Below are 23,789 nucleotides of genomic sequence, written 5' to 3'. Positions count from 1 at the left end.
CTTACTCCTGTGAAAAGGTTTGAGAACTATGTTAGGGCCCTGCCACGAGCTTCACTGTTACCCATGTTGACCAGACAAACGCATCATTATATGCCTCACATTCTGCTCTGAAAGAATCGAGTGGCTCAGTTTTAGCCGCTGACTATAGAAATGTTGGATGCTCATCTTTTCTGTAAGTTATCCGTTGCTACGATCATTGATGGTTTCCACTCACATATCCATTCTATGACTTCTGCTGTGTTGAGAAATTTCTCCCTCTATATCCCACTGTCTATCTTCATTTGGCTTAGCATAATACCATCTATCTGATTCAACTCAGTATTCTTGGTGTCCCTCCGTTGACAATTTATCCTCTACATTTTTCTTGGTCTCACTGACTCATGGTTTGTACGGTTTCTGTATTGCTGACCATTCAAATACGAGATGTCATCTTTCCACAAGGATCCTGCCAGTAATCAATAGAATCATCTTAACTTTTGAAAGTGTACCTGTCTTGCTAACGCATGTGAATTCATGAGAATAATTAATTAAAAGGCATGATTAAGACCGAACACTTGATGATATGGATGCTTGTCATGACTCTTTCGTGAGGTGTCGCCAGAATTCAGACTAAAACTCGTAATAAGTAATATTTTAAATTTTGCAAATAGATACGACATACTTGGTGAAAGTTGTATCTTTGAATGTTTTACCTTATAGATTTTATAATGATTATTATTCATATTTATTTAATTTTTAGTGACAGATATTTAAGAAAGAAACGAACTTTAGTAGCAAACTTAGAAATAAGATTAAATACCCAGTGTCAAACGACTATGTTTAGCACTTTAACATATTTCATTTCTATTTTGCATTAATTTATTGGAATTTATTGAATTCAAAAGCGATTCATGATAATATCTGATCCTTTTGAACCACTTTAGTTTGGTGGTTGTTTATAATCTAGGATGTCAGCACCATCAGTCATATCGGCAACACTGTGTCATATATTTAATAAATAGAGTAATGGTTGTCCTCCATGTTTCAGTGCAATACATAACGTGTCGTACGTCATTTACATGTACTATAATATATCAGACTTTGACACTAATAAAATTTTGTTCTGGTGATTACTACACGTTTCTTTCAGTTTTGTCGTGTCGTTAGAAGACATTTTATTATCGTTTTAAGTCCGCCAGTAATCACAAAATGCTGACAAACTCAGTGAGCCATATCCATCAACCGAAAAGGACGCCATTATCATGGCCGGAAGTATAATATTACACAACCTATAGTTCATAATATTCAGTCATCACAATCACAGTGAAGTGCAATATTAGTCACCCAATGTCTAACTTTTAATATCTATTTTATTTTAAGTAGGTATCTCTATACTTTGCTTAAACTTCGCCATTTAGCAGCGGCAATGTTAAGATTAATTTGGACGTTTTATATAATTAGTGGATGATGTGTGTATTTTCTTTGTAAAAAAAAAAGGCCACAAGAGAAAAATAAAATTCGCAATGTCAGCTCCACCACTTAATCCCTCCCCATCACCCACAAGACGAATCAACAGTAACTTTGCAGGTTAACAGTATTAAAAACGGAGTTAGATCCGCCGCGGTGAACAGAGCGCAGCTTAGCGGTAGAAAAACAATAACAAATTATACTTAAGATTTTTTACTTACAACCAACTCACACATTTTCAAGCAGGGATTAGTTTCAGTAACGTTATAACTCCTGCAGTGCGGTCAGTCACACTCTTTGGCGGTTACGTTTTCAGCATTATCTATATCTTATGTTTATGTTGTACATTTATTGTGGTTAAATAACGAACCTGCAATATCCTCCGATGAGAAAATGGTGAGCTTGAGACTTACGATACTAAAATATGGGTTTCTTTTTCCCTCAGTAAATACAGCAGGTAGCCTACTGTGGATCTGCTCCATAAAATCAAACAAACGAATGTATAGACTTCCATTAAAAGAATCGTTTTAACTCTAGTTGAAAGATAAAACAATACTACCTTAAATAAAAAGTTCACGAGACATAGGTTATGTTTACCAATTCTTTCTTCTAGTTTTAGCCCGGCATGGCCATGTGCTCGCGGGTTCGAATCCCGGTCGTACCAAACATGCTCGCCCTTTTAGCCGTGGGGGCGTTATAATTTGACGGTCAATCCCACTATTCATTGGTAAAAGAGTAGCCCAAGAGTTGGCGGTGGGTGGTGATGACTAGCTGCCTTCCCTCTAGTCTTACACTGCTAAATTAGGGACAGCTAGCACAGATAGCCCTCGAGCAGCTTTGTGCGAAATTCAAAAACAAACAAACAAACAAACCTAAATTAGGGACGGCTAGCGCAGATAGCCCTCGAGTAACTTTGCGCGAAATTCAAAACAAACAAACAAATTCTTCTAGTCACAACACCTACTTGTGATTTTTCGTAATATATCACTTCATCAAGTAACTTCTTTTCAAAATTATAAATATTTTGATATTTATCTTTGATCTTTAATAAAGCTGTCGGACTGTCTGTAAAAACATACAAAAGAGCTCGTTCGCCAGCTTCCGCTACAGTGGCCTGAAACTTAACAATAGGTATTATGATTAAATAAGAGAAGTGTTTAAAAATAATTTTAAAGTTGGAAATCACCTAAGACATGAATTAATAGAAAAACTGAAAAAAATAATTCAATTATATTCAGTAGTACAATGAAGTGTGTGATCGGTAGGCCTACATCAGTACATTACGTTATGAATAATCATATAATCGGAGAGAAACAGGTAACACCGAGAATACAAGGTTATTATAATAATTTTGTCAATTGTGTGACAACAGTTACGTTAAGTATCATCTTAAAAATTATCAAATTATAATTTATTACACGACAACTGTTAACCAAAAAACCCCATTAAACCATTATTTTAAAATTTTAATCTTACATGCTTAACATTACACGCTTACATGCTTGAGAGGTGGTATTTAGAAGAAAAAAATGGATATATAATGAAAACATATGACTAAAATTGAGACTTACGCTTTCCAACAACTTAGCAATATCATTGTTGAATGCAATTACTTAATGTATTCGTTCCTTGTATATGTTCTTTTCAATTTATGTATTTCTTATTTTTAGCTCTTTATATTTGCACTTACTTATTTTATTTTCTTAAAACATTTCAACGAACTGGTACAAACACTCAGTGAACGAGCACTTAAAACTGTTTAAAAAAAGTTTCATCCTAACTTATGGATTTCCAGTAAAGAAATATATTTCATATGTAAATATATACTAATTATTCTCATTCTATTGTTGTTACACAAATATAACACACACCTCCTGGGTTTTTTGAACAAGGTAATCCCTTCATCAATCTTTCCTGGCTAAATATAGACAGGATGCAAGTTTCCTGAATTCACTAGGAGAGAGGGAAGATAAATTAATCACTGGACGAATGCTCTTGTTTAAAGTTGCCAACTGAGAATGGAGAAAGCTTGTAATAAGTCTGTAACCACAAGAATTCAGCTCGGCAATGGACGCTGAGGAGTTCCCCCTCACAAAGCAATATTTCAACGGAACTATTTGACAATTCGATAAGTTTTTCGGGGAAAAAAAAGTCTCAGCAACAAAGACTATAAAGAATATTTTTGGCTACATTTGTCCAATTGTGATAAATTCAACAGCAACTGACCATTAACAGTCCTTTCTCGCTTTGTGTTGTTTCCTTTAGCTTTAACTACGATTCTATTTGAACATTGTTAAAAAAAGTAATTGCAAACCATTGAAACGTTCTGTACTTTTTTTTTTCAAAGAATCTCAATCATTGAAAAGAAATAGAGTGAGGCTGAAAATCTTAATCGACTTCATCAACCAACCGTAATCACTACTTGTTCATTTTTTTTACATATACTTATGTGATGTCTGTAATTAACAAGATTCATGTGAATGTAAAGAAAAAAGATGGATTTTAATTTATTTCTAATCTTGCCGAGCAGTCAGCCTGAAAGTGCATGCTACGTATAACATAATGTACACTTTATGAATTAGTCATTCAACTGTAGATGTTTTATAGCCTGTTGTAGGTAAAATTATATAATAAAAATGTTTAATTAGAAGGACCACGCACAAGAAAAAAACAAAAACAGGCATTCTAAATCTGCCGAAATTAACCTTACCACACAGGCTTACAAATTATATCCTTCAACTATCCGTGAAGCGAGGCAGTAAAATAAGTTTAATGTTTTGGAAACTTTTAAAAACCACGAAATTTTATTCATCAATTTTTTTTTTTAATTTTAATATTTTTTTATACTGCGGCCCGGCATGACCAGGTGGGTTAAGGCGTTCGACTCGTAATTCGACGGTCGCACCAAACCAGCCCGCCCTTACAGCCGTGAGAGAGTTATAATGTGACGGTTAATCCCACTATTCGTTGGTAAAAGAGTAGCCCAAGAGTTGGCGGTGGATGGTGATGACTAGCTGCCTTCCCTCTAGTCTTACACTACTAAATTAGGGACGGCTAGCGCAGAGAGCCCTCGAGTAGCTTTTCGCGAAATTCAAAACACAAGCAAAAAATCTCTTTAAATGATACGTACGCAAAAATGTTCACATTTTCCTGTAGGTGTCAGCGTAATGTATTTATTTCTAAATTTGGAAATGTATGTCTTTTTCGAAATATGGTTTAAGAACTAATAACTTACGGTTTTTTTTTCTTCAAACTGAACTCTGGCACGTACTTTTAAAACTTTCACAGGTCATGAATCAGAAAGCACATATACGTTTTATTAACTTCCTCTGCATTTGGGGTAATTTAACAATTTATCGGGGGTAATGGAGGGGTGACAGAAAAAAAGTTAAAATTCTGAAAATCAAGAAAACATTGAGGTAGCTGGTATTAGGATTAATGTTAACTTAGTCTTAGTATGTAAAGTTGTAAATTAAACCTATTTTAAGTATGTAATAAAGTTAAACCAAATAACAATAAACATCAAAAAACTAATATACAGTAGTAGAAAAGAAAAAAAATGTATCTAAGTGTGTGGTAACCTAAAAGTATTTTGACAAGTATGCTTCAGAACACAAGTCACTCAGTAACCCTGATGACTCATCGGCGTGTCCAGTACGCGTCACTCACTGCCTGAGGTTGCCTCTGTTTCACACTGTCAGTTTCTATGTGAGCACCAGCCGAGGTAGACAAAACCTGGTATGTATGTGTACTGCCCTGTGCAGTATAGTTAGTATTTACCTACTATTACATCATTCCTATGCTGAATAAGCTCTTTTAATGCTATCTAGAATGCCATGAAAAAATAAATAATAAGTTCACATTGTTCACACTTTTTTATGCAGTTTTTCTTTTTTCTGCAGATTAAACAATAAAATGTCTAAAAAGCGCACCTACTCTGACGCCTTTCTTCGCTATGGCTTTGTGAATTTACCTTCTGGTGGAGAGGATCGGCCACAATGTGTAGTATGTCACAAAGTGATGACAAATGAAAGCCTCAAGCCATCAAAACTCTCAGCTCACCTCCAGAAGTGCCATCCAAATCTTCAAAATGAGGATCAGGCTTATTTTCAGCGCCGGGCTGTAGCACTGAAGAATATCCAGTTCGATTCATCTGGAATTCAAGCCCAAAAGCTTCAAGCTGCGGTCGAAGCATCTTACTTTGTTGCATATAAAGTTGCCGAACAACAAAAATGCCACACCATTGCAGAGAATCTGATTATGCCTTGTGCATACGAGATGGTAAGCAAGGTATGTGGGGAGGATCAAGCGAGTGTCATATCTCAATCAAACAACACAATCCGCCGACGAGTCGATGACATGGCATCAGATATTCTGTCCCAAGTTACAACAGAGATCAAGGAAAGGTCATATAGCAAATTCTCCTTGCAATTTGATGAATCGTGTGACGTAGCCAGTTGTTCTTCTTGGGTTTGTTCGTTACGTCCACCAGGACAAGATCAAAGAAGAGTTCCTATTATGCGAAGATCTGCTGACAACCAAGAAGGAAGAAGATATCTTCAATATTATCAACAGTTTCTTTACCACGAATGGATTGGATTGGAACAGCGTTCAACAGGTAGGGAGAGATGTTTATATAAAGTCTAGATTAGTATAAATACAATGAATTACATGGCATATAGTCATATAGTTTTATTTATTGTACAAGTAGCTGTAGTGTAGCTAATATTTTATGCATAATTCACAAAAAAGTATCGTGCCTGTCGTACTGAAATACTAAAGTACCGAAATAAATTAAAACCATATAATTATAACGCAAAAGATAAGTAAGAATGACTAACTGACGCAATTTATAATAGTTTTTCTTTTTTAATCTAGGTCTCCGTCGATGGAGCACCGTCGATGATGGGTCGTAATCGTGGATTACGGGGCCTCATACAAGCTGTGAATCCAGAAATTTCTGTAGATCATTGCATCATTCATCGGTACTCTCTTGGATCAAAAAGCCTGCCTGGTAATCTGAAATTAGTGTTTGAAGATGTGTTGAAAATCGTCAATTTCATCAAGTCCAGGGATGTGAATTCGCGCATATTCAGGGAGCTGTGCAAGGAAATGGGAGAGCAGTATCAAGTTCTGCTCTACCACACCGATGTTCGCTGGTTGTCACGAGGCAAGGTTGTACGTCGAGTCATTGAGCTCCGAACGGCTCTTCAGGAATTTCTGAAACAAGAAGAATCTCCTTTTGCTACCAAGTTCACTGATAAGGAGTGGCTTGCTCGACTTTGTTACTTGGCTGACATATTTGCGGAGCTGAACAGTGATAATCTGCAACTCCAGGGCCAAAACACGACTGTCATTGATGCCCATCACACTGTGACTGCATTTCTGGGAAACTGAGACTCTGGATTCGACGCTTGGAGAAAGGAGTGATCGCTCAGTTTCCCAACCTAGACCAGTTTGTTGAGGAAAATAGTTATGATACTGGATCACTTTTACAGACCATCAACAAAGAGATGAGCGACCATTTGAAGGGGCTTGAAACAAGCATACAGCACTACTTTCCAGAGAGTGACCTAAAAAACAGCCAGTCTTCAGTGGATCATTCATCCCTTTTCTGTACCTGATGAGGCCATTTATGATGATGATTTCCCTGCAAAGGAGGAGTGGATCACAATGCGAGCAAATGAAGCCTTGAAAGTCAAATTCCAAAACCAAAATGCAGATTCCTTTTGGATTTCACAACTACCTGACTCGCCAACTCTGTCCAAGAGAGCCTTGAAGTTGTTGGTATCATTCTCATCAACGTATCTGTGCGAGAAGGGGTTCTCAACCGTGCTGGGGATGAAAACAAAAAAGAGGACTCGCTTGAATGTTGCAAACGATGCCAGGCTGGCACTTTCAACCACAAAGCCAAGAATTCCTAAACTAGCTTCAAGTATGCAACTCCATCCATCCCACTGATGTTCTTGACATCTTTGGCAATATTCATTAGAAATGCACAATGATCAAATACAATAATTAAAAGTGTAATTTAGTGTAAATAAATTATATAAATAAATTGTGAATAAATAAAGTGCAATATATCTCTAGTTTAATTTAGCCATATATATCAATGTTGAAAACATTTTGTGAAAGGGATAACATGCTTAATGTGGCATGTTAAATTGGGTAATAAGCTGAAAAAGTTTGGGAGCCACTGCTCTACATAATTATATTTTCCGTCTAGATAATTTTTGACTTAGTTTTTGGTTTTGGAACTATAAAGATTACTGAACAGCGGTAAATCAGCCACGAAACCGGTACCTCTCTATCCATCCATTCACATTCATCTTTAAGAACCAATGTACCACTTTTTACAATGAGAAGAGTTATGGCGTAAGCGCCTTTTTTTATAAGCAGGCAAAACATGATTATATCTAATTACACTTGTCATAAGATATTAGAATTACGTCTATTATATTTTTAAACGCTACACTATAGATTGAGTGAAACGTGCCGTCAAAAGTAAATATGGCGAATATAGATAGTGTGACTGTAATACAATTATTATCATACACTCTTCCAATTCGTGAAAATCCCCAAGGAACTTGATAAATAATGTAGTGTTTAAAAATATGATAAACCTAACACTATAACAAGTGGAACTAGTTATTACTTGTTACATACACTCAGAAGACAGATAATACTTAAAGTATCAAATTCGTGGTCACTATTACATACTTTAAAAACTCAATCGACAGCTTCAAAAAAAAACTACAAAAATTCTTACAATATGCAACACAAATAACTTTTGCAATAATGAACTAATAAATTCGTATTATTTCTGGTTGTCATAAGACTTTAGTGTCAGATTTACGAAAATTTTAACAATACATTATTTATTCTGTCACTTGGCCCAGCATGACCAGTTGGTTAAGGCACTCGACTCGTAAGCCGAGGGGGAGTGGATTCGAATCCTCCTCACACCAAACATGCTTGCCCTTTTAGCCGTAGGGGCGTTACAAAGTGACATTCCTTCCCATTATTCGTTGGTAAAAGAGTAGCTCAAGAGTTGTTGGTGAGTGGTAATAACTAGCTGCCTTCCCTCTTGTCTTACACTGCTAAATTTTGTTATTTGTTTGTTTTTGAATTTCGCACAAAGCTATTCAAGGGCTATCTGTGCTAGCCGTCCCTAATTTAGCAGTGTAAGACTAGAGGGAAGGCAGCTAGTCATCACCACCCACCGCCAACTCTTGGGCTACTCTTTTACCAACGAATAGTGGGATTGACCGAACATTATAACGCCCCCACGGGTGAAAGGGCGAGTATGTTTGGCGCGACGGGGATGCGAACCCGCGACCCTCAGATTACGAGTCGCACGCTTGGCCATGCCGGGCCACTTACTTAGTTACAAATTGGTTTTTATTTTGTTAGACGGGAGTTATTTATTTTTGCGACCTAAAATTCGAGTTAAATATATCAAAATTTATTAACTGTCACTTATGTTTGCAAATATTTTTCTAAATTTGTTCCTGTTCCATTAATGTGTGCTTTTGAGAAAAGTCGAACAAAACAACATTGTGTTAGTCATAACTCTCTCGACAAACGTAGTCGATGTGCTAAAAAAAACCTAAAAGTCGTGTGAAATGAACGTCGATGGACACTTTTACTACTAGGTTTAGTACCGTCATATAAAACTTTAAGTAGATTAAGTGTTGTTTTTATTTGTAGAAAAGAAAGAAGACATGATTGATTGGTCGTAAAGTTTTGCAAAGCTCTAAACAAACAAGTGGAAAGGGTATTAAACGTAGCGCTAAGCCTTTCATTTTGCAGAGTTTAACTTAGGGTGACGTCTGCCATGTCTTTATAGTTTAAGATTACAAACAGCGCTGTTAATAAACCTGTAACAAGTAGACTAATGCAGCGCTGCGACAAAACACGCATCGAAACAAAACTATGTGAAAGAGCGCTTATAGTTAAACGCAAAGTTGCGCAGAGGGCTGTCCGTGATCTGCCCACCACGTGTATTGAAACTCGGTTTCTAGTGTTCTTTCTCTGCAGACATACCGTGTACCACTGGAGAGGGATAAACATTTATAGCGTGATAACTCATACAGTGTGTGTTTTTTTTTCTTATAGCAAAGCCACATCAGGCTATTTGCTGAGTTTACCAAGGGGAATCGAACCTTTGAATGTAGCATTGCAAATCCGTAGTCTTACCGCTGTACGAGCGGGGGAAAACTCATACGCTGAGGCAAATATTTGGAGAAATGCTAAAACACAAATCAGTCGGTATCGATGATTTGTAGAACTATGAAATATTCACTATTAAACAAAATGTTTTATACATAAACATAAACTTGATAAAACCGGCAGAATTTTTTACAATAAAATAAATATGTTGTAACAGTTAACTAGGCAAACCTTCGTGTTTACATTAACAGTTTATAATTCACCTTAATGAATATCTACATTCTTGAATAGATAAAGGTTTTTCTCAGCTTATAACCTGCATAACAATTAGAAGTTTGAACCAGTGTTTCTTGATGTGAGATAAACATCCCTGTGATGGTAGAGTAGTGATGTGATATTTATTTGAATATAGCTTTTCGCACAAAGCTGTACAGACGGCTACTTGCGGCTCGGCATGGCCAGGTGGTTAAGACACTCAACTCGTAACACTTAGGTTGCGGGTTCAAATCCTCGTCCCACCAAATGTGTTTGTTTTTTTATCAGCAGTAAGGGCTTTATAATGTGGCGGTCAATCTCACTAATGTTTGGTAAAAGAGTAGCCCAAGAACTGGCGGTGGGTGGTGATGACTAGCTGCCTTCCCTCTAGTCTTACACTGCTAAATTAGGAAAAGCTATCGCAGATAGCCCTCATGTAGTTTTGCGCAAAATTCAAAAAACAAACAAACGTCTACTTGCGCATAGTTTTCCGTAATTATGAGTTGGTTTCTTGGCATTTGACACTACAAATGTCGTACATAAGTGATGGAAAGATTTACATGATAAAGTCATACAGTATTCGAAATGAATGTGTTTCCACTTCGCGAGATACATAAGTTTGGAAAGTGTTATACCAATCAGTAAATAAATTTGTGTACTTAATGTCGTACATAACTTTGGGAAGTATACATATTTCTAATAATAATACATAAGGTATTGTCCTCAGCTGTGACAGCGGCAAGTCTAAGGATTTACAACACTAAAATCAGGGGTTCGATTCACTTCGGTGGACACAACAGATAGCCCGATGTGGCTTTACTTATTGTTGTTTTGAATTAAGCACAAAGCTACATAATGGGGTATCTGTGCTCTGCTGACCACGGGTATCAAAACCCGGTTTTTAGCGTTGTAAGTCCGCAGACATACCGCTGAGCCACTGGGGGGCATAAACGAATAATAGGATTGACCGTCACATTATAACGCCTCCACGGGTGAAAGGGCGAGCATGTTTGGTGCGACAGAGATTCGAACCCGCGACCCTAAGATTACGAGTTGAGTGCCGTAACCACCTGGCCATGCCAACTGTGGCTTTACTATAAGAAAACACACACATAAGGTTTTAGATATTTAAACTTTACGATGCATCTAACGATAACTAAACGCACTTGATTATGTTCATAATGTTGAGACATAATTAATTTTGATGGCGTTCAAAGGGTTAAAGGTGTTAATTGGTAATGATGTGTAAATAAAAGGAAAATGTTTGGCTAAATCACCAAAGTATCTTCTTCTTCCACATCGTCGGCAATGTGGTTCTTATTCTTAAACATTTGTATGCTCTTTATTCAGGCTTGGCTGAGAAAAGATTAGTGCATCGAGTCAGAAACTATAATTCAATTCATACCAGAATTATGTTTTTTCTTACCTACTGACTTCATAGGTCTGCTAACAGTACAGGGTATTTTGCAACAGAAAATCTAATGACATCGGACAGTGCACGCATAATTTTCAATTGATTTGATAATTGAAATTCTGTTTAAAGTCAAAGCTTTGCTAAGTTTGAGATATGAAGTAGCTCCCAGTTTCCTGTACTTCTAAAGTGCCCGACAAAATTGCCTCGTAAACAAGGTCATTAAGCTGACGCGTGTCCTTCTTATGACTGCTCAACTTAGCATATATAGTAGGTTAAAGTATCGTTGCAGGTACACTGTAATTGACTAAATACGTCCAAAGTTAATAACATTTAAAGAGAGAATGTATTAAGGAGAATATTAAGATTGAATGTGCCCATTAACTCTGATTAAACTCCGGCTTAAAGGTTATTATGCATATTTAATATCTACTACACATGAGTCAGGCCACGTGAGCGGAGATTTGAAAGGTATTAGCAGAGACAATGGATGAGAGTAATCTGTATTCATATCAGAGAGGTGAACGTTTTTTATTGATTGATACGTATGTCTGCTAAAGTTATATCAGAGGTGGAGATGTAACACATTTGCTCCTCGTGCATCAAGTCCTCTCGGTAGGTCAGCAGCAAGTTTACTGACTTACGACAATAAAATCTGGGGTTTGATTCCTTTTGGCGGAGAGAGCGCAACTAGCCTATTGTATAGCTTTGTGCTGAAACAAGTAAACAAAAACTCCGTCTGACTACCTATGCCATTAAAGGCAACTATTTGTTGTTTTTTATACAAAGTTAAGTAGGTAATATTGCTTATCTTTTTTGCCTATTGGCACAAATTGCAGCGCAATTAGTAAATGTTCATTTTTGTGGATCATCATAGAGATCCTGAACCCCTTCTCTTGACACGACTTCTTTTTGAAAATCAAACTGCACCTCAAGTACCGTATAAGTTAGTTTTATTAAGGATTCACTGAGGTCAGACTAATGCTGTTTTAATGCATCAGGGCTGTTCAACATCTACACCTGCACCAACTCTCTACTGGAAAATATATGGTATTCATGTAACAGGATTTATACACACGCATGGCTAGTGTATAAACGCGATACAAAATTCTCACATTATGACAAAATTTGTTAAGGCTCAAATACACGATTTCAAGAGAAAACGTAGATTTCGAAGATGCACCTCTCTTATATTTACAATGGGAAGTTATTGATGGTCGTGCGTAAAAAATTGTTAAAATATATAAGGGTTCCAGTCACGAATGATAGAATAAATTTGTCTACTGGTTTACTAAACGCAAAACTACACAATTGTGTATTTGTGCTGTGTCCACCTGGAACATTGTTTGTTTGTTTTGAATTTCGCGCAAAGCTACTCGAGGGCTATCTGCGATAGCCGTCCCTAATTTAGCAGTGCAAGACTAGAGGGAAAGCAGCTAGTCAACACCACCCACCGCCAACTCTTGGGTTACTCTTTTACCAACGAATAGTGGGATTGACCGTAACATTATAACGCCCACACGGCTGGGAGGGCGAGCATGTTTGGCACGACGGGGATGCGAACCCGCGACCCTCGGATTACGTGTCGAACGTCTTAACACACTTGGCCATGCCGGGCCATGCCACTTCGAACATAGAAGCCTGCTATAAGCATTATAAGCTTTCAGACTCAGCCACTGAGAAGCAGCAAGACCCGGCATGGCCAAGTGGTTAAGGCACACAACTTGTAATCTGAGGATCGTGGGTTCAAATCCCGGTCGCACCGAACATGCTCGCCCTTTCAGCCGTGAGGACGTTATAATGTGACGGTCAATCCCACTATTCGTTTGTAAAAGAGTAGCCCAAGAGTTGGCGGTGGGTGGTGATGACTAGCTGCCTTCCCTCTAGTCTTACACTGCTAAATTGCGGACAGCTAGCCCTCTAGTAGCTTTGCGCGAAATTCAAAACAATGAGTTTTGTGGTATTTTATTTTATGGGTAATAAACTTATACACATAATTAATCTTTGAAACAAAATCTCAAACACAAATTGAGTTTCAACCTTTTAATAATTTTTTTAGTATTGTGTTAAAGAAGGTCGTGATGTAACCATAGTGCTCAGCGGTCCATATAAAGGTTTATCACGATAAAGATCAGGATTAAATACCTGCGGTGGACGCATCACAGATTGTGTGGCTTTATCTTACCAAAACAAACTGAACTAAAATGATTTGCAAAATTATGTTTCCGTGTACGGATAATTTAATATTTCATCTAGATTTTAGAACATTTATATCTAAATAAAGATCATTTGGATGTAGTGGGTGTAGTTGTAATAATATTTTAATCATTTGGGTGTATCTCCTACCTCCTCAGTAGGACAGAGGAGAGAACAAACAGAGAAGCAACAAAATAAGTAATGAGGTGATACCGACATGCAACAAAGTTTTAAAAAAAACTACTATCACTAAAGTAGTTTTTCTGTCGAACGCAATTCAGTGTTCGTACATTTTTATTGTTGTTTTTAAATTCCATCACATCAAAAAGTTTCAGTGAAAACTATGATTATTTACCGAAGAAGTTTTGCAAAATTTTCTGTAGTAAACATGACGTGGTTGGGAACATTTTTCTGTCCATGTACTATCAGTTTATTTGTTTATAGAGCCTTTGCACAAAGTTACTTAGCGATAAACGTCCGTAATTTCAAACTGATGAAAGGTAGCCACCGTCATCTCTTGTCTGCTCGAACGATGGGAGTCTCTCTGCGATAGTGCACTCAAGGCCTCAAAGTTTATAACGATGCATAAAGTAACCATTGATGTTTTTTGTTTGAAGAAAAAATTCGTCTATGCAGAATGGCAGAACTTTGACCTTTATAATTTTGTTGTAAGGGTGGCCATTTTGAATTATTCACTTAAAAGAAAATGCAGTCTACTTAATGATAAGGCAAGCATTTTGTTTTTCCAACTACAAGTTGTACAAGTGTAGCTTGTACAGGTTCCATGTAATTTACGTTTAGCTTAACTAGTTTGTGGTAGATCGACACATAGTAGTTAGTAGGTCGGATTGTGGATCTGAGGTGCGGAGTGATTTTTTTCTTTGTCAGTAACGGGACATGAACCGCAAGACCTCAGTTCAAAAGCCTGGCATACTGATCATCAAGCTGTACTCTGCGCGAAACTGAACATAAACAAAATTCAGAGCACTGAACATAAACAGTTTGTTTGTTTATTGTAAAACAAAAATCTTCACAAAGGAATGTCTGTACTTTGCTCAATGCAGATTCAAAACTTGATTTTAGTTTTTATAAATCTGCGGACTAATTTCTGAGCTATTTTGATGCCTGTTGTAACAGAATAACAAAATCAATCAACAATCTGAACAACTTTAAGCTTCCAGATCATTTCTTAAGTCTTCAGTAATATTCCAAACTTTAAGCCACGTTATCATTACATGTCATCAGCATTTCTTCTGGCTAAACAACCATACAGAAGTCTCAGGTCGTGATAGTAGTCTACAACAATATTTATATGGATAGAAAAGAACTTTACGTATCTGCTATTTATTATTGCTAGACTCTTTAAAATGTTATAATATTATAACCACGTAGGTTTTTGAAAAGCAACTATTCGATAAGGGAATGTCGGAAACTATAAGTATGTACTATGTTTACTTCAAAAGACACGATTATAGCTAGCTTATGAATGTTGGAATGTCATTTGAGCTTTATGTGTAAATAACACGCGACCTCTCGTTGTTAACGTTGGTGGTAGGTAGAGGAATCGGATACTGATGACGTAAGATATTTCATAAAGTCAGGAAAGGAAACCTCAGCCATGTACGTTAACGTATATATATATGTGTGTGTGTGTGTAAGTATAAAGATAGACCTGTATAATTCATATTCAAGTAAACCTCACGCAATGAAAATACCACGTATGATCTCATTACAAGAAATAACGTTAATGGAACTTGGCAGTTTGTCACGAATGTTTAAACAAGCTATAAATCACTTCGCACGTAGCTGTAAGGTGTTCAAACTTTTATGTTTTACTTTAAAAAAATGAAACTGAAACCAAGTGGATTTAATCCCACATATTTCATCAAGGCAAATTACTTGGAAAATTATCATTTGCAGGCGTAAATGTAGTTCCGTGGAAACTTTGATCTCAACATAATACCAAATATCAGGATTACTCATGCAAAACGTTATATGTAAGACCTTTAATTTAATTTCTCTACCTGCTCTTAGCTTTGTAGAAGATAATTAAAATTCTTTTTGAGGCTTTAATAAAACGAATGCTTTTTATTGATTTTTTAGACCTTTGAGCTACAACAAATCGTTGCGATCAGCATGAGGAGTTCTCACTAACTAATATATGTCGACAACTCACTAGGGCCCCATCTTATTTATCGTCAAGCAAGTAATGTACTGTGCATGTAACTTATAACTGAAACCCACCGGATACAAGTCATTAGAATTTTTGTTTATAATTACCAGTTCGTTTGTACAGAATAACACATATGATTAATTGAGAAAAGCGTACTCTCATGAGAATACTTGCACCTGTGCTTCTTATGAACTGTTACTCATAATTGAACTTTTACGCTAATTAGGCTTCAGGTACGATTTCCCTCGTGTGTTTCGCCTGGACTATTATTTTATACGTAAAGTATAGTTTAAGCCTTTGTAGCTCCTGTTATTTATAAATCAAACATAGGTGGCTTTTATTGTCATTACAAGCTAAAATATATTTGTTATGGAATTAACAAAATAAAAATAATGTACTTTCCCCTCCTTCTTTGAATATAAAAGTACCGAGAGTACAGTTCGCCAAGAGATAGGGAATTACTTTTTGTATGTTTGTCTATGAATTTCGCACAACCTCCACGTGGGCTATGTGCGCTAGCCGTCCATAATTTAGCAGTGTCAGACTAGAGGGAAGGCAGGTAGTCATCACCACCCACCGCCAACTCTTTTACCAACGAATAGTGGAATTGACCGTAACATTATAACGCCCCCACAACTGAAAGGGCGATTGTTGGTGCGACGGGGCATTCGAGCCCTCGACTCTCGGATTATGCCCTAACCATCCTCGGCCATCCTTCTGTTATGATTTAAGAATATACTAACAAATACGAGGGCCTGTGGTCCACATTAACAGAGTCGCTATGATGCAAATTTAATTTCATTAACAAAATTATAACATTAACACAGGGTTCGATACCCACAAAGTGCTGTAGCGTAGTTATCCCTTTATGTGGCCTTGCGTTTAAAAAGCCTACCGCTGGTACAACGGTAGGTCTATGGATTTACGATGCTAAAATCACGGGTTCGATTCCCCTCGGTGAATTCAACAGATAATAGCCCGATGTGACTTTGCTACAAAAAAAACACACACTTAAAGACAAACTAATAAGTGCTTTTATGTAAGCTGGAAAATCAAAACCCGATGTCATAACATGAGAATGTGACAATCATCATGTCACCTTTATCATAACATGAGAATGTGACATTCATCATGTCACCTTTTTATAACATGAGAATGTGGCATTCATCACGCCACATTTTTTATAACATGAGAATGTGGCATTCATTATGTCACATGAGTAAATTAAAAAGGTATTTGCTTTGTCACCTGAGCGATTTTTTATTTTTATTCTTAAGCCCAAAGCTACATACACAACAGAAAATTTGTACTCTTCCCGCACAGGGAAGGGGGGTATCGAATCTGATTTTTAGCAGCGAGGAGGTACCTGAATGGTAAAACCAGAATACGAGAATCGCGATGTCACATAAATGATTATATAAATAATGGTATGTCCGTGGTATCAACGCAAAAATAAAAAGTTCAACAACTGAATGACAAATTCAGTATGAGATATTCATATGGATTAAATATGTTACATCTGTAGTATCATATGGATTACACAATGTAAGTGTTATACGTGTGGTATCATATGGATTACACAATGCAAGTGTTATACGTATAATATCATATGGGCTACAAATGGTAAATGTCACACCTATTGTGTCATATGGACTACAAAATGTAAATGCTGCACTTTATTGTCTTATGGACTTTGGAACGTAAATGTTTTACGTGTAGTGTCGTATAGACTATAAGATGTGAATGATGCACGTGTAGGGTCATCTGGAGTATGAAACGTAAATATTGCGTGTAAGACATGATACGGCCTACAAAACTAGAATACTATTTATTAGATTTGTAATATCACCTTACCTAAATACTCAGTGTTTTAGATATTTATTGTAATCTAAACTACAACATTAAAAGCCACAATGTTGTATTTGTGTTGTCATTTGGAATATAAATCCAAAATGTTTTATTTTTAATATTGCTTTTCTTGAGACATCACTGCAGTAATTTGTTTTATTATCACTTAAACTACCCTATAACTACCCCATACCCCAATGGCATAGCATTATGTCTATGGTCTTACAATGCTAAAATCCGGATTTCGATACCTGTGGTGAAAAGAGCACAGGTAGACCCATGTTTAGCTTTGTGCTTAACTTTAAACAAACAAATCTGAGATCAGAATGTTGCAAATAATGATGCATTTTACGTGTAACATCAATTAGAATTAATCAACACTTATCCAATTATTATATTAGTTGTTATACCTAAACTACAAAATCAGAATATGGTGTGATTTAAACGAGAAAATCCAATAATTAAAATTTTAAAGGCTAAAGTGTATATGTGTTTTTTTTTATAGCAAAGCCACATCAGGCCATCTGCTAAGCCCACCGAGGTGAATCGAACCCCTGATTTTAGTATTGTAAATCCGTAGACTTACTGCTGTACTAGCGGGGGACTAAAGTGTATATATATATGATATTTAAGAGCTCAGTACAGATTTTTAGCTGTAAAAACAACCAATTGTTTAGCTAGTATATTTTCTTTTATTTGTGCAAGTCCCAAGCTGGGACAGCGGTAAGTCTTCGGATTTACAATTCTAAAATCAGGGATTCGATTCCCTTCGTTAGATACAGCAGATAGCCCGATATGGCTTTGCTATAAGAAAATACACACGCAAACACTCTTTGTGTAAATGTTTTCAGCTAAATTGCCTTCTTGCACAATATAAACTACAAACTAGCCAGCATATATAGAAGGTTAATAAATTTCATGAGAACGATTTCCATTGTATCTTTCATATATCTTTAGTTCATCGCGAATTTAAGACTATTATACACACTATTATGGTTCGTAGAAACTTTGACTGGATATAAATGTTTAAGTATATCAGCACAACACAATATTTAAACGATTTAAAACAAAAATAATTATTGCACAAAATACAAGTTCTCTAATTATTTAAAGAAAAGAACTTCTAGTGTTCTCGAGGAGCCTGTTTCAGGATGATAGGAACTAGTCCTAGATATTCACATGCTTTCAGAAGAACTGCTTATTTAAATAATATTTTGAAGATGATATCATTCAGGATTCTCCATGGAAGTAGAAAATACCCACACAACAAAGTTTTAAACACCAACTAATTCCGAAACCATATCTGAGACCAATCCAAGAGAAAAGCTCTTATCCAAATGAATATGAAAAAGAACCAAAACAAAAGCTATTGAAATGAAACTAGGCATATATCCCTGTACTGATCTACAACTGACAGAGAATAACAATGTAAATGTTCAGAAACTTCTAGCCACACATAAAAATCAAAGTGGACAAAGAAACTCGAATCGTTATAATTTCAATTCACTAAACACCTGTCACATCCTTCATTGCAGCCGAAATGAGCTTTCATACCTTTGACCTGCTCAAACATGGCCCAAGAAGCTAACATGTACTCACAGTGGAGGATGTCTTTCAAGTTTTCCGAGATGTTGGTCTAAGATTGACCTACACATCATTCTTAGAAACGTATTGTACTAGAAATTGCGGTGTCGGGGAATCCTGAGAAGGATCAACAATGTAAAAAGCAGTCCTAATAAAACTGGAAACCCATTCTTATAAAGTGCGATTAACCTTCACTGTATAAACAAAAATTATATAATATTAGATAAAAAAGTCCACTCCTTGTAAACATGCTAACCACAAACATATAAGCATCTTCTATGACAGAAAACGGCTGTTGACGCTATTGCCTTAACGAACCACTGCACCTACAGATACATGTAATACACTGAATACTAATATGAGCAAAAGCTAGCTAACTAAATGACATTACTTCTTGTTTTGTTCCATATACTTAATAATAATGTTAATTATAGATTGCCATATGTGTTCTTCATTTGAAAGCATGAGCATTACTTGAATCACTTGTCAATGGTTTTTTTCTGGACTGTCTCTGCTATGTCCATTGTGGGTATCGAAATCCGATTTTCAGCGTTATGAGACTGAGACGTATCGTTGAGCCACCGCAAGGTCAGTTCTGTTATAAGAACTGCATTTATTTTAGGGGTTGAAAATTAAATATATTCAGGTTCTTGGAGATAAATTCGTAATTTTCAAAGATATTATAAAATCAGTTTACGCTACACATTGAGATTTTGTTAACAAATCAGATTTATTGTTTGAATACTAGTGTGATAATAGCCTGGTATGCCAGGTAGTTAGGACGCTCGACTCGTAACTTAAGTGTCGCAGGTTCTAATCTCCGTCACCCTAAACATGCTCGTCTTTTTAAACGTGGAAGTGTTGTAATGTGACGGTAAATCGTACTATTCGTTGGTAAAATAGCAGCCCAATAGTTGGTGGTGGGTGGTGATAATTAACTGCCTTCTCTTGACGCCACCTTGATGCTAAATTAGGGACGGCTAGCCCATATAGGCCCCCCGTGTAGCTTTGCGCGAAATTACAAAATAAACAAACCAATTGCTAGAAAATTAATTTTACAGCACTTCTCAAATAAACCTTGATTCTACGATTTCCATTTAATTAGACGGTGTAGAAGTGTTGGTGTTATAAACCTAGACACAACTTCATTGCTGTATTGTGTTCAAGCGTATGGACCTCGCAAGAACACAATCCTTTTAAAATATTATGCAGTGTTAAACTAAGAAACAATGTTTTTTTTTTTACATCCAAGTTCAACTATTCATAGTTCTGTTGTTTCTCATCTTATGAGCTTCACGAAAGCGTAATGCATTATAACATTTTACATTTAAAGGTACAATAAATAAACTATAACATCTTGAATAATTATACTTGTTTATTAAAGTTCTCCAATCTATTTAAACATCGTTTGCGTCATTGCTAGGCCTATTTTTAGACAGGAAACTCTGGTAACAATAAACATGTGATAAACGCTTTACGTTTTTCTTCACTGGACAGGTTCGGTATTATTTTGTAGAACTGAAAGACTGTGATAAAAGATATACTAAAGCCTTTTCTACTTTTGTAACTGCTGTCTATTTTCAAAAGATACGTGGTAGGTATTTTAGGCTTTCCGAAATTTCTATATATATAATCATTTGTATGTGGTGTGTGTGTGTGATAGAGTTGTACGCATGTGTGTGTGTGTGTGTGTGATAGAGCTGTACGCTTGTGGTGTGTGTGTGTGTGTGTGTGATAGAGTTGTACGCTTTGCTCCAATGAAAAATATTGTAAGTAAACAAGAGTCAAAGCAACAATGTTAATAAAGTTATTGTTTTCTTCAAAGTACTTTACATCACCTCTCTCTGTATATATATAGATATATATTATTGAAATTCAATAAATACATTTAATTGAGGATAAATAACCAAACAAAATCGCGAGGAAGGACTGCGTTAGAAACAGCAAATTCTAACCTCTGATTAATTATATTACAACCAGAATTTTGTAAAAGCCAAAACAAAACACTTGAAAATTATAAAAGTAAAGAACTTTTTAAACTTTTCATGCGTTTTGTTTTGGCCTTTTAAAAGTATGATTTTTATATATATATATATATATATATAACACGCGTGCGCACACACACACTGATAGAATTCGGTGTTTTGTAAATAACAGTACAATGCAAAAATGTTACGACAAGAGGATATTTTTTTCATTCTTTACATTACATGGGGCTAGTTCTTCCATGTTATTACAGATTGTAACTTTCAGCAATATAGTAATACTTCACTGATCCCTGCTGACGAGTGAACCACGGTGAGAATACTTATTATACTTGTAACACAGGCATGTGATAAGGGTTCCGCTTGAATACATACTGATAAAATTTAGGGCCTGAAATAACCGTCGTGGTGCCCCATGCAGTGTCTCAACTATGTAGAAAGAAGCTAACAGGAACTTAATATATGGTACCAGTTTATGTTCGACAGAGTTAATTTAATAGCACTCCACAAAAAAGCCTTGGTAAAACCAGTGTCTAACACTATATATATTAAGTTTTGCTGTCGCTCCACGGCCCAAAAAGCGTAGAGAATTTTAAGTAGAGTAGAGAGTTTACATAAAAGTTTTACATGATGCAGGTTGGAGTCTCCCGCGAATTGCTGCTGACTTGAAATGCTCCCCAAACACTGTCAGGTACATCCTAGATCGTGAGACCGAGACAAGTAAATTTTAAAATAGAGAAGGAAGAGACAGAATATCTAAATTGAATGATATTGATGTTAAGTATCTTCGCTTATGGAGCCTTCAGGACAGAGGGAAGCCTTGTAATTGATTTCAAGCATGAGATAAACAACCATGTACCAAATGACGGAAAAGTGTCCAGATCTATAGTGTCAATAACACTCAACGAGAATGGAATATTTGGTGGTTATGTCGCAGTTAAAAAGCCTTTACTTCGATCTTTAAATATTGTCAAGAGACTGAAATTTGCTAATAGGTACAAAACTGGACTGTTGATAAGTGAGAAAGGGTCTTATTAACCGAAAAGTTTGAAATATATGGTTCAAAGCACAGTTTGTACGTCCGACGGAAGAAAGGTGAAATATATTTGTCTCAATGCATTGTACCTAAAATAAAGCATAGGGAAGGTTTGGAGGTGTTTTGTTTTTCTGCTGAGGCGACAGAAGATATTTATACAATGGATGGAGTGATGGACCAGCGCAAGTACCATCAGATACTGTTCCGTCATGGGCAGTTTGCGTATTATCAGTAAATAATTCTACTACCAAAAGGATAATGACACCAAATAGTCATCCAACCTATGAAGAAATTACTTAGCTAAGAAGGAAGTTGCTGAGTCATTCAAATGATCAAATGGTCCAGAAGGAATTAAATCTCAACCCAATTGAGCAGACCTGGATTTGATAGATCAGAAACTTAACAAATGAAAAGTTACTTTCAAATAAACTTTATGACAGTGTATTAGAGACACTTAGAGTAAAATCTCAAAGGACACTCTGATTTGGTATGTTGTAACAATATCTGAAAGAGTGTCTGTTCACAGTTATTTAGCAAAAGGGGGATATGAATATTAACTGTTTGTTGATCTCAAGCACTTCTATTGAGTTTCTGTTGTATTAAATATGAAGTCTGGTGTTCCACCTGTGATTTACACTTCCATTACTGTTTAAACTTAGGCTGGAAACTAAATTTTATCTTTGTCCTAACACTTTTGTACAGCACCTTATGTCGAGTGAAGCTTGTGTCTATTTTGTAATTAGTTTGAATACAAATGATATAATTTAGTAAAACAACAACAAAATTAAACTTTTTATGCATTAAGTCCAGCAGAAATAAATATTTTGAAATAATTTGTCAAAACTTTATTCCTAAAAATTAAAAAGTTTATTAGCAAGTGATTCAGAATAACAAGTGTTAATAAAGATTCAATTAAAAAACGCTTTTCTGGAGAAAATACTAATTACAAGAAGGCTAAAGGAAATCAGTATGTTATGGCTCTGATGTATCTTTTGTAGATTTCCTACAAGTGAGTACCATTATATTACAAGCTGAGGTCCTCATACTTTGTCCGGGTTATGAACTTAGAACTATGTTTGGATTGTTGCTATGATAAATAATACAAATATCTAAACTTTCACACAGTAGCATAATGTATCATTACAGCATATTTTATTACATCGTCAAACGTTTTGTAAAAGCTTTAAGAACTCAATATGTATATGATGAAAATAGTGTGCGAGGGTCAGGATGACTTTGTAGGAAGAGGTAGCAGAAATGTAGTAGCGGTAGTGGTGGGTGCTTTTCTTTTACTCGCTTTTAACAACCAGCTCTTAATGTTCTTCCACAGTGTTTCACGTGATTAACTAACTGAAAGTCATTACTCGTAGATGTGTCTTACTGGCTGAAGTTGCAAGGTCACGGGTCAAAGAAGAAAATTTATATAACTCAAAATTTAGTTCTTTATATCAACCTTATGGGGTCTTTTGGAGTAGAAACTTCCCATGATTTTATGCATTACTGCAGTAGTGACACCATTTTATCTTCCATGGAGAGTGCAATGTCACACTCGGAGATGCATAAGCGGTTTATATGTCATCTCCCACAGTGTGTGTATTTTGAGTTATATAAAATTTAATAATATGTATTTTTCGGTGTAAAATACAGTTAACGTTAACTTACGTGAAATATAATAAATGTTCA

At 36.0% G+C, this 23,789-nt stretch overlaps 2 protein-coding genes across 2 annotated transcripts in view; one reads left to right on the top strand and one right to left on the bottom strand.

The window, feature by feature from the left end:
• LOC143232358 (neural-cadherin-like) overlaps window positions 1-23,789 on the bottom strand; it is a 206,082-nt gene that overhangs the window by 40,761 nt on the left and 141,532 nt on the right. The window lies entirely within an intron of this gene.
• Window positions 5,725-6,843, top strand: LOC143258638 (zinc finger BED domain-containing protein 5-like). Its single transcript, XM_076517934.1, has 3 exons — window positions 5,725-5,736; window positions 5,900-6,064; window positions 6,325-6,843. The coding sequence occupies exons 1-3, from the start codon at window positions 5,725-5,727 to the stop codon at window positions 6,841-6,843; spliced, it is 696 nt and encodes a 231-aa protein (XP_076374049.1).

The sequence above is a fragment of the Tachypleus tridentatus genome, chromosome 1 (assembly GCF_004210375.1).
Source record: "Tachypleus tridentatus isolate NWPU-2018 chromosome 1, ASM421037v1, whole genome shotgun sequence".
NCBI classification, from domain to species: Eukaryota; Metazoa; Arthropoda; class Merostomata; order Xiphosura; family Limulidae; genus Tachypleus; species Tachypleus tridentatus.
Note: the sequence above shows the minus strand (reverse complement) of the source record. Positions and strands in the feature narration are given on the sequence as shown.